The 12,059-nt window shown below is 50.8% G+C and overlaps 1 protein-coding gene across 2 annotated transcripts in view; it reads left to right on the forward strand.

Annotated features, from left to right (window-relative positions):
- Positions 1 to 12,059, forward strand: part of ubxn7 (UBX domain protein 7) — a 148,187-nt gene that overhangs the window by 11,192 nt on the left and 124,936 nt on the right. Inside the window, exons 1-2 of one of the 2 annotated variants that reach the window (XM_072474895.1) lie at positions 3,481 to 3,499; positions 3,765 to 3,912. In XM_072474895.1, the coding sequence (XP_072330996.1) occupies positions 3,821 to 3,912 (92 nt within the window). In that variant the 5' untranslated portion in view covers positions 3,481 to 3,499; positions 3,765 to 3,820. Of the gene's footprint in view, positions 1 to 3,480; positions 3,500 to 3,764; positions 3,913 to 12,059 lie in introns of those variants that run through there. The other variant, XM_072474894.1, reaches the window with a different exon arrangement.

Consider the following 12,059-nt stretch of genomic DNA (forward strand, 5'->3'; position numbering starts at 1 on the left):
TTTAATTTGTACCCCAAAAAAGACACAAACATCCGAAGCAGCTTCAATATTCCCCCTATTGACACACTTGGTTCCGACACGTATAACAACAAGTCATCGTCATATAAGGACACCCTATGTTCTCCGGCATTATCCCTTTCCATATCCCCAAACTAACGCGATGGCCAACAGCTCAATCGCGAGTGGAAACAGCAAGGGGAGACATAGGACACCCCTGCCTAGTCCCACGGTGGAAAAAGTATCTCGAGCTGATGTTATTTGTGCGGATACTCGTCCTCGGCTCCTTGTATAGTAGCTTTACCCAGTCCACAAATCTTGGTCCAATCCCAAACCGCTCCAGAGCTGCCATCAAGTACCCCATTCTACCCGGTCAAATACTTTCTCGGCGTCCAATGCCACAACCACCTCTTGTTTCCTTCCCCTCCGCTGGTGCTATGACCACGTTCAATACCCTTCTAACGTTCGAAAAGAGCTGCCTCCCTCTCATGAACTCTGTCTGATCTTCACCTATCACCTTCAGGTGGCACTCCTCCAGCCTACCTGCCAGTCCAGTACCTTCGCCAATACTTTTGCGTCCACGTTTAAAAGTGATATGGGCCTATATGACCCACACTCCGTCATATCCTTATCTTTTTTAAGCAACAGGGAAATTGATGCCTGCCCCAAAGTTTGTGGTACTACCCCTTTCCCTATCGCCTCCTCAAACATCCCCACCATCAGGGGTGCCAGCTTATCCTTGAATTTTTTATAATATTCCACCGGAAACCCATCCGGCCCTGCCACCTTACCCGACTGCATCCTCCCAATCGCATCCTTTATCTCCTGCTTCACTATCGCTCCTTCTAATATAGCCCTGTCCGCCTCCCCTAACCTCAGGTACTCCAGCCCATCTAGAAATTCCTGCATCTCCTGGTCTCCCCCAGGTTGCTCTGATCTGTACAACCTCTCATAGAATTCCTCAAAGACCTTGTTAATCAGATCCGGAGCAAGGCCATGTAGAGTTGTTGATGCTGCTCCTGGCATTTCTCTTGAAGTTGCTGAACAATGTCCGCTATTCCACAGTTTGGTCACACTGGCTTTCTGGAAGGATTTCTTCAGAGACTGGGAAAAGTCAGCTAGCGAGGATTTGGGCGATGATCTTTCCACCGATGGAGAATAGAGAGATTCCTCTGTAGTTCCTGCAATTTGCATTGTCTCCTTTCTGGAAAATGGTGGCAATGATGGTATCCCTGAGGTCGGCTGCGATTTCTTCTCTGTCCCAGATTTTCAGGAACAGCTGATCTTAATGACGGGTGATCTCTTCTGCACCAAAGTTTGAAACTCCCCACTGGGATCGTGCCCATTCTTGTGGCTTTTCCATTCTTCATGTGTTTACGGTGGTTTCGACTTATCCCACGCTTGGTGGGAGTCCAAGATTATCATTGGGGAGCTGGGGGATTTCCTCAAACAGATCCTCATCTATGATTGTATCATGGTTTAGGAGTTCTTTGAAGTGTCATCTCCATTGAAGGCCGATGTTTTTTCTGTCTCTCGAGGGTTCCATCCTTACTCTGCACTACTGTGAAGCCTTCGGTGTTGGGTTCATATATTGCCTTGGTGGCACTCAAAAAGCCACGGGTGTCGTGCTTGTCAGTGAGGAGTTCCAGCTCCTGAGCTTTCTTGGTACATCATTGGTTCTTGATTTCCCTAGTTGTTCTTTGTACCTCCGCCATGGCTGATTGATGAGGTCTCCTCTTTGCTGTTTGTCGTTTTACCAGGCGAGGAGAACTTTCCTCTTCATTGTTGATGAGGTCTTAAATGGTGTGGTCGTTCTCTTTAAGGCAGTCTTGGTGTTTCCTGGTCTTGTAGCGCATGGTTTCTTCACAGCTTGAGATGATGACTGTCTTTAGCTCTTTATAGATTTCCTCCACTCCATTAGAATGGACACGTTGGAGATTTTGGTGAAGACATTAACTAACGCGCTTGGCTCTTGAACCCGCTCAAACTTGATTGTGGTTTTATGAACTGTTTTGTCGTCATCCGCTGCTTCCTCTGATTACAGGAATGGGTGATCCGGTGGTCTGTCCAGCAGTCGTCTGCACTGGCCGTCACTTTGGTGATGAGGGCACCCTTTTGGTCTCCGGATCGGACAATGACAAAGTCGATCATATGCCAGTGCTTTGATCGTGTATGTCTACAGAAAATCTTGAACTTGTCTTTTTGGAGGAACGGTGTGTCAGTGATGATTAGCTTGTGTTCCACACATTGGGGAGTAAGTGACCTCCATTGGAGTTGCAATTCCCAACTCCTCCTTCCTTTCCAATGGTTCCTTTCCAGAGTTGGGAGTCCTTTCCAACCCTGGCGTTGAAGTCCCCAAGGAGGAGGATCCTATCTTCCTTCGGAACATTGGAGAGTATGGTGCCCAGGGCGGCATATAAGCCTTCTTTAGACTCCTCATTGGGATCAAGGGTTGCGGCGTAAGCACTCATGACCATTACCTGCTGGTTCTTGGCAAGTTGTAGATGGAGGGTCATGAGGTGCTTGTTTATGCCGACAGGAAGAAAATTGGTTGACAGGTTCGTTCTTTATGCCAAATCCAATTCCATGCACCCTTGGCTGATCCTCGGGGTTTTCCTCTCAAGGCAATGTAACCACCACCATCTTGCCTCAGCTTCCCTTTCTCCTGCTCTTCGGGCCACTTGCAGGGCAACAACATTAATGTTGAAGTGCGTGAGCTCATGGGCAATAAGGGCAGTTCTTTGTTTAGGTCGATTGTTTGTACATTCCAGGTTCAGAAATTCAATTTAACTTTGATTTTCTGAGCATAGTTAGATAAGCTGCTGGATGCAGTTTTCCAGCCAGATTGGGGATGGAACAGGCTATTTTTAAGGCACCTTTTCTAACTCTTACCCCATGTGGAGTGAGTAGAGTAGATCCTGAAGAGGGCTGTTCAATTGTGAAGGAAGCTGCTGAAATGCTCCCCTGTTTCTATTCCAAGAACGAGATGGCCGAACCAAATTCCTCCACCTACGTGCCGGTCCAAAGATAGGGACTTCCAGATCTTGCGGTCCCGTCTCCATAACCTCGTGCCAATCACCACAGGGCTTGCCTGTGCGGGGTGAGAGATGGGTTCTGGTTTCCTCTAGGTAGACACCTGGTGTGGGACCTCTTTTAAAGTGGGTATGCCATTGCACATCAGCAGACACTCGGTCCCCGACACAGGGTAGATCCAGTTCCAGTGGCAAGGAAACCCTGACAACTGGGGATCTCCTTCCTGCTGCAGGCTTCACCCTCCATTACAGCTGTTGATACCATATGCATATCTTCTGCCTGATGCCCATTTGAGGACTTGTTTTGGATTGTGCTTTGTCAGCTTCCTTCGAGTCATGGGTGACCTGCCAGGAGTTTAAGATTCCCGTCGGCATCGCTCTCGGGATCAACGGAACATTCAAGCCTCTCCGCCATGATGAGGTGGCAATTCATGGAAATTGTACATTCCATGTAACTATGTAGTGCTGAGGTAAGTACCTCAGTCCCCTGGTACCAATTCAAGATGTGAGACTTTTCATCGAAAATGTCCTTGGTTTTTGTTATTTTTAACCATAGCATATTGTTAACAACTTCACCCTTGGCACAGTGGCAACACCAAAATGAGGTGGCTTACATTTATATTGGGTAATGGATGACCTGTACACTTTTATTCAGTTAAATAGCATATATGCCAGTAAACATTCGGTATTGTGATGGATACCTTGAGCTCTCTAATATGATTTTCTGTGATTTAGGTGCCAATGAAAGTGTTGGAAAGCACATATTAGAAGCATGTGGCAACAATCTGGAGATGGCTGTGACAATGTACTTGGATGGTGGTGGAATAGCAGAAGAGCCCAGTACCAGTACAGCGGGGACATCAGCAAGTAGACCGCCTCCACAGTAGGTTCATTTACTATGGTATAATCTGTTTAGTTGAATTATTGTTTTGCATTTTGGGCCTGGCTTTCGTGCTACTTAATTTTCCTCCATGGCACCCCCCTCCTCATTTGGTCCATATACAACTCTAAGGCTACAAGAAAAAATGAACTTGCATTTATATATTGCTTTGTCACATCATTGGAACATCCCAAAATACTTCACATGCAATGAAGCATTGTATTTTGTAGTATTGTCACTGTAATGTAGGCAAATGTAGCAGCCATCTTGTGCATGGAAAAGATCCACAAAAGAAGACAACTATTAGTTGAACTGTTTTAGTGGTATTGGATGGGAGGGTGTTGCCTGGGATATCGGAATTCCAGAGTTCTTAATACTGTCATTGGAACTTTATAAGTTCATGTGAATAGATGTGGGCCTTGGTTTTGGGATTCACTTGAGAGACTGCACCTCCAATATTGAGTGTGACATTTAGCCTCAGCCATGTGTTCATTCATGTTTTTAAAAATTTTTTAGAGTACCCAATTTTTTCTCCAATTTAGTGTGGCCAATCCACCTACCCTGCACATCTTTGGGTTGTGGGGGCGAAACCCATGCAAACATGGGGAGGATGTGCAAACTCCACACGGACAGTGACCCAGAGCCGGGATCGAACCTGGGACCTCGGCGCCATGAGGCAGCAGTGCTATCCATTGCGCCCCGTGCTGCCCTTGTTCATTCATGTTAATGTGCTCTATTTAAATGTACTTTAATTTCCTTAATTTTAGCTGCTGAACATGACTGACTTGGGGGCCCTAAGAGGTAATAAATTGGTTGCCAAAACTTTGATTATCTGTCTTCTGGCTCTTGTGTGTGTTAAGGCCAACACTATCACAATTTCAGGGTGGCACGGTGGTGCAGTGGTTAGCACTGCTGTCTCGGCGCTGAGGACCCAGAGTCGGTCCCGGCTCTGGATCACTGTCCGTGTGGAGTTTGCACATTCTCCCCGTGTTTGCATGGGTCTCACCTCCACAAGCCAAAGATGTGCAGGATAGGTGGATTGGACACGTTAAATTGCCCTTTAATTGGAAAAAATGAATTGGGTACTTAAAATTTTTTTTCAAACCACACTACCACAATTTCTTTGTTTGGCAGAAAGACTATAGCACCTACGTAATGTAGACATCATTGATTCTCAATGTGTTCTCGAGCAGTCTAATAAACTTGGTCAGAATGTCGAAGCAGAGCTTCTGTGGACTTGAGAAATATGTGGTCGGACTTCCGGTTGCGGCTATGCCTAGGTAGGTCGCACGTTTGGCAGCTCCCGCCGGGACGACTTTTTGGGCTCTCCCAACGGCAATTGTTCGACGGCTTCCAGTGTGGGAAGGTGACATCAAGGACCCCCGACATTAAATGGATTGGACCAGGAGTGGAGCGGTTAAAAAAGTGATCCTGGGGCAGTGAAAAGTGCGAGGGAGGAAAAGCAAGATGGCGGCGGGTGGAGACCAAGCAGCGTGGGCGCAGTGGTCGCAGGAGCAGCAGGAGTTTCTTAAACGCTGCTTTGAGGAGCTGAAGACAGAAATGCTGGCGCCAATGAAGGTGGCGATTGAGAAGCTTGTGGAGACCCAGAAGGCCCAAGGGGCGGCGATCCGGGAGGTGCGGCAAAAAGCCTCGGGGAACGAGGATGTGATCTTGGGCCTGGTGGTGAAGGTGGAGGCGCCCGAGGCGCTGCACAAGAGGTGGGCGGAAAAATTTGAGGATCTGGAGAATAGGTCGAGAGGGAAGAATCTTCGGATTCTGGGTCTCCCTGAAGGAGTGGAGGGGCCCGATGCCGGGGCATATATGAGCACGATGCTCAATTCGCTGATGGGCGCGGGAGCTTTCCCGAGGCCCCTGAAGCTGGATGGGGCTCATCGGGTCCTGGCAAGGAGACCCAAAGCCAACGAGCCGCCAAGGGCTGTAGTGGTGAGGTTCCACCGCTTTATGGACAGAGAGTGTGTCCTGAGATGGGCGAAAAAAGAGCGGAGCAGCAGGTGGGAGAACACGGAGATCCGAATTTACCAGGACTGGAGTGCGGAGGTGGCTAAGAAGAGAGCTGGTTTCAATCGGGCTAAGGCGGTGCTCCATCAGAAGGGGGTGAAGTTCTGTATGCTGCAGCCAGCGCGATTGTGGGTCACGTTCCAAGATCGGCACCACTATTTTGAAACGCCTGATGAGGCATGGAACTTTATACAGACCGAAAGGTTGGACTCAAATTGAGGGTTTGTCGTGGGGGGATGTTTACTGTGTTCACTGTGTTTATTATGTTTGGGGAATGTTCTTTTGGTTTGAGTGCTGGGTGGGGATCGGTGAATGGATTTGATGTGGGGGCTGTGGGAGAGTGTGGGCGTCGGTGTTGGAGGGTCAGTCCCCCACGGAGGAAGAGGGAGTGGAGGCCCGGGGATGGGGAGTTGGGGTAAGGCCGCAAAAAGGAGCTGCGCCAGAGGGGGCGGGGCCAGCTCAGGAAAGCGCGGGCTTTTTCTCGCGTTAGGGAAGGATGGGGGGGGGGGGGGGGGGAGAAGAGGCCTTTGACCGGGTGGAGTGGGAGTATCTATGGGAAGTGTTGCGGAGGTTTGGGTTCGGGGAGGGGTTCATCAGTTGGGTCAGGCTGCTATATAGAGCCCCGGTGGCGAGTGTGGCTACGAATCGGCGGAGGTCGGAGTACCTTCGGCTGTACCGAGGGACGAGGCAGGGGTGCCCCCTATCACCCTTGTTGTTTGCACTGGCAATTGAACCTCTGGCCATGGCACTGAGGGAGTCCAGGAAATGGAGGGGACTGGTCCGGGGGGGGGGGGGGGAGGAACATTGGGTGTCGCTATATGCGGACGACCTGTTGCTGTATGTGGCAGATCCAGTGGAGGGGATGGCGGAGGTCATGCAAATCCTCGGAGTTTGGGGACTTTTCGGGATATAAACTCAACGTAGGGAAGAGTGAGCTCTTTATGGTGTATTCAGGAGACCAGGGAAGGGGGATAGACGAGCTACCGCTGACGAGAGCGGAAAGGAGCTTTCGGTATCCAGGGATCCAAGTAGCTAGGAGTTGGGGGGGCCCTGCACAGGCTCAATTTGACGCTGTTGGTGGAGCAGATGGAGGAGGATTTTAAAAGATGGGATATGCTGCCACTCTCGCTAGTGGGTAGGGTGCAGCCGGTCAAAATGACGGTCCTCCCGAGGTTTCTCTTTGTGTTCCAGGGCCTTCCCATTATGATCCCCAAGGCCTTTTTCAAACGGGTAAGTAGGAGCATCATGGCTTTTGTGTGGGCGAATAAGACCCCGAGGGTGAAGAGAGTGTTTCTGGAGCGTAGCAGGGACAGGGGGGGGGTGCCTGGCGCTGCCAAATTTGTGCAGCTATTATTGGGCAGCCAATGAGGCGATGATCCGTAAGTGGGTAATGGAGGGAGAGGGGGCGGCGTGGAAGAGGCTGGAGATGGCGTCCTATGTGGGCACGGGCCTGAGGGCGCTGGTGACGACACCGTTGCCGCTCTCGCCGACAAGGTATACCACGAGTCGGGTGGTGGCGGCGACGCTGAAGATCTGGGGGCAGTGGAGACGACACGGGAGCTCGGTTTGGTCCCCAATGCGGGAGAATCATCGGTTTGTTCCGGGAAGGATGGGTGGGGGGTTTCGGAGCTGGCATCGGGCAGGTATTAGAAGAATGGGGGACCTGTTCGTCGATGGGACGTTTGCGAGCCTCGGGGGGCTGGAGGAGAAGTTTGGGCTACCCTGGGGAAATGCTTTCAGGTACATGCAAGTGCAGGTACATGCAAGTGAGGGCATTTGTGAGGTGGCAGGTGAGGGAATTCCCGCTGCTCCCGGCACAGGGGATTCGGGTGTATGGGTTGGAGAAGGCAAAGTTTCGGCGATTTACCAGGAGCTGAAGGAAGAGGAGGCGGCCTCGGTGGAGGAGTTAACGGGCAAGTGGGAGGAGGAGCTGGGGGAGGAGATAGATGAGGGTCTGTGGGCTGATGCCCTGTGTAGGGTTAATTCTTCCTCCTCTTGCGCCAGGCTCAGCCTAATACAGTTCAAAGTTACTCACAGAGCGCGTATGACAGGGGCGAGGTTGTGTAGGTTATTTGGGGTGGAGGACAGATGTGGGAGGTACTCGGGTAGCCCGGCAAATCACGTCCATATGTTCTGGTCGTGCCCGGCACTGGATGGGTTTTGGAGGGGTTTTGCGAGGACTATGTCCAAGGTGGTGAAAGCCCGGGTCAAGCCGAGCTGGGGGTTGGCATTATTTGGGGTAACGGACAAGCTGGGTGTGCAGGAGGCGAAAGAGGCCGGTATCCTGGCCTTTGCGTCCCTGGTAGCCCGGCGGAGGATTTTGCTACGATGGAAAGATGCAAAGCTCCCTAGTGTGGACGCTTGGATCAATGACATGGCAGGGTCCATCAAGCTGGAGAGGATAAAGTTTGCCTTGCGAGGGTCTGTGCAGGGGTTCCTCAGTCTAGGAACGGTTACCACCGCCTATCTCGCGGAGCATTAGGAGGAGGTCAGCAGCGGCGCGGGGGGGGGGGGGGGGGGGGTTTCTTTTGGAGGGGTGGGTGGGGGGGATTTCCCTATTGGTGTTTTTAAATGTCATATGGGGGAAATCCAATGTATAATTTTTGACTATTGTGTTCTTGTTTCTTTCTTTTTGTTGGGAAGGGGGGGGGAGGGTTTGTTGAAAATCTGTTAAAATTTGAATAAATATATTTTAAAAAAAAGAGAAATACGTGGTCACACTCTGCAGCTACTGAAAGGATGATACTCTTCAGATAGTTTCTGGATAATACTCTTCAGATTGTGGTTCTCCAAGAGGCAATGATATCCAGTTTGGGACACAGGGTTAAAGTAAAAAGAGAGAAATGGGTGACCGTTCACAAGGATAACAAGAAAAGGGACTGCTAGACAAAATCCTTGAGCTACTGGAACTCTCTAACAAATAATTAGTCTCTCGTATGGTAGATGTAGATGTGGAGATATACTATGGGTTGAATTTTACATGTGGAAATTGGAACTGGTGCCATCCCACGCATGCCTAAAATTGGGTCTGGTGATGTGTGGCCGCAATCCAGACTTCAGCACACCAGTTTCCCATTACATGAAAGTCAGGCGGGCACCAAATTGGCAGCTCACTTGCCATTAAAATAAAAACTCATTAAATGGCAATTGAGCTTGGTAACTAGGCCAATTGACCGAATAATATGTTGCCCATGCCATAAATGTCCCATGCCATAACACGGTGAGTGCATGGGAAACCTGTTTGGTGAGAGTTACATTTTTCACTAGGAAGTGCTGCAAAGACGGGTATAAAGGTTACAAGCTTGACTGGCTGATTTTACCAGAACAGGTCAGGGAGACTTTGGTTTTGCGTGTATGTTTATTCTTCCTTCAATTTAAAACTCTATTGGGCAATTTCCTGAGGAAAGGGGAACAGCCAGGAAGTGCTGCAGGCAAAATTGTGCACTGCAGCATTTGTGGACTGTACTTAATGGGAATGGTCCATTCTGAGGGAGGCTCCTCCTTCAGTGAAGACTGTTGAAGGAGGAGGGCAGCTGGCCAAGTGCACCCTATGGTCCAACCAGCTGGCTTACCTGATTCTGAGCAAGGGCCTGTGGGGAGGAGGTGACAGCAGCTGCCAGGCAGGCGGAGGAGAAGGCACTATCCAGCCAATAGGTCTACTGGCCAAGGCCCACATATTGCAAATGACTGAGTGCCACTGAATCCCAAGACTCCACTGTCCAGGGAGACAGTCACAACAATCTGTGACGTGCTACTTGCCAACACTGCATCTAAATGTGTAGGTGAGCACTTGATGTCTGTTGCCTTGAAGGCTTTAGTGGCCCTGAATGTTTTCACCACAGGTTTCTTCCAGGTATCATCTGGAAACCTGTGTGGGATCTCTCGGTCGGATGCACATCTCTGCATCAAGGTGGTAAGACCATAAGACATAGGAACAGAATTAGAGTCTGGCCCATCGAGTCTGCTCCGCCATTCAATTATGGCTGATGTTTTTCTCATCCCCATTCTCCTGCCTTCTCCCCATATCCCCTGATCCCCTTATTAACCAAGAACCTATCTATCTCTGTCTTTAAGGCATTCAGTGATTTGGCCACCACAATCTTCTGCGGCAAAGAGTTCCACAGATTCACCACCCTCTGGCTGAAGAAATTCCTCCTCATCTCTGTTTTAAAGGGACTTAAGGTGGGGTGGGCGAGCAGGGTGACCACAAAAAAAAAGAGCTCCCGCCGGTGGCCGCGATTCGCGGCGATTTCGGGTAAATTCCTGAGACCCCACGCACTCCCCGACTATCGTCGGCCTTTGGGGCCGCCACGAGCAGCCAGCGGGGCCAGTTTAAAAGCCGGCGAAGAACCCACGCGGGTGTCGGGCGGCTGAGGCGCCGGGCCCGGCAGGTCGGAGCTGCGGGGGCGGAGCTACGAAGAGGCCGTGGCGGCAGGCCCGAGCGCCATGTAGGGAGACTGCTCCACGTCGCATCGGATGGCTCCCACCTAGGAAGAAGAAGTTTGAAGCCTGGTCCCAGGTGACTGTAGAGGAGAAAGAAAGAAGATTTATGGAAGTTTGGTAAAAGTTTTTTTTTCTCAAAAAAGAAGAATGTCAGATTGATGACGGGCAGGAGGGTGAAGGGGGAGAGAGGAGAAAGGAAAGAAGATAAACAATAAGCCGCTAAAGGATGCGAAAAGCAGCGTCAAAGAAAGGAGGAAACGCGGGTTCGCCGCCGAAGGAGAAGGCGAGCAAAAGCAAAAATGTTGACAGGATGGCGGAAGCCGAACTGCAAGGCGGGGCCGCACTACTTACGGTGCAGAAGATGACCGAGGTGATGGTGGTGGAGCTGGAAAAACGTTTGGTGAGGCACATGGAGATCCTGAGGAAAGAGATGGTGGTCGTGGTGAGGTCATTGTTGGAGGAGGCAATCGGTCCGATCAGGGTGGAGGTGGCAAAGGCATTGGCCGAGGTGAGAGAGCAGGGCGAGAAGATTAAGGAGGTGGAGGAGGCCGTGACACGACACAGCGACCAGGTCACCTCGATGGGGGACGAGCTGCGGAGGGTGGTGGAGGTTAACCGAGGGCTCCGAGCAAAGCTGGAAGACTTGGAAAACCGCTCAAGGCGGCACAATTTGAGAATTGTGGGCTTGCCCGAAGGGACAGAGGGCCCAAGGCCAATGCAATACTTTGCTAAGAAGTTGGAGAAGCTGATGGGGAGGGCGAGAGCCCCACCCTGTACGATCTAGACCGAGCTCATCGGTCATTAAGGCCGAAGCCCAAAGTGAACGAGCCGCCAAGGGCAGTAATTATCTGCTTCCATAAGTTTTGCATGAAGGAGAAAGTATTAAGCTGGGCGAAGCAGAAGCGTGAGGTGCTGTGGGATGGTACTGCGGTTCGGATCTACCAGGACTGGATGGTGGAGTTGGCAAAAAGACGAGCGGCGTTTGGGCGAGTGAAGGTGGCTTTGTACAAGAAGGGGGTGCGAATTGGTGTGGTGTACCCGGCGAAGTTGAGAGTAACATATAACGCCAAAGACTTTTATTTTGAGGCGGCTGAGGCGTTCGTGAGGGCAGAAGACTTGGGACAGACGTGAAGAGCGGAACTGGAAGAAAGACTGTGGACTGTGTTTGAGCGGCTGGAAAATGTACAAATGTTACAACTTTCTTTTTACTGATTTGTATTGAAGTTTACTTCTCTTTGCATTGTTACAGAGTTCGAGTTAATGGCGTTCTGTGTTGCGACGGTTAAATGTTATGTTAGTGAATTGTAGGGGTTGGATTGGTGGGTTTGTTTTGGTGTTTCTTTCTCTGGGACTGGGCGGAAGGGGGCGAGAGGTATTGGCGGGGGGGAGCCACCTGCGCTAGCTAACTAGAGTCAGTTAGAGAACGGGGGTGAGGTGAGAGGAGGACTGCGGACGTTGGAGCCTGGATAGCAGGCTTCAATGGGCCTACGAGGCGAGCAAGAGGGGGTGGAGGGAGGGATGTTGGTGGATGTTTTTGTAGGGGGGCTTCTTGGGAGGGGGGGGGGTAGGGAAGGGGTTCGATGTTAACAATGGACAGGGGCGGGTCAGGCTTATGGGGCAGGGCCCGGTGGTATGGTGATGGTGGATAAGAAAGGTGGGGGGGTGAGAGACCCCCAGTAAGGATAATC

Source organism: Scyliorhinus torazame, chromosome 14, assembly GCF_047496885.1.
Source record: "Scyliorhinus torazame isolate Kashiwa2021f chromosome 14, sScyTor2.1, whole genome shotgun sequence".
NCBI classification, from domain to species: Eukaryota; Metazoa; Chordata; class Chondrichthyes; order Carcharhiniformes; family Scyliorhinidae; genus Scyliorhinus; species Scyliorhinus torazame.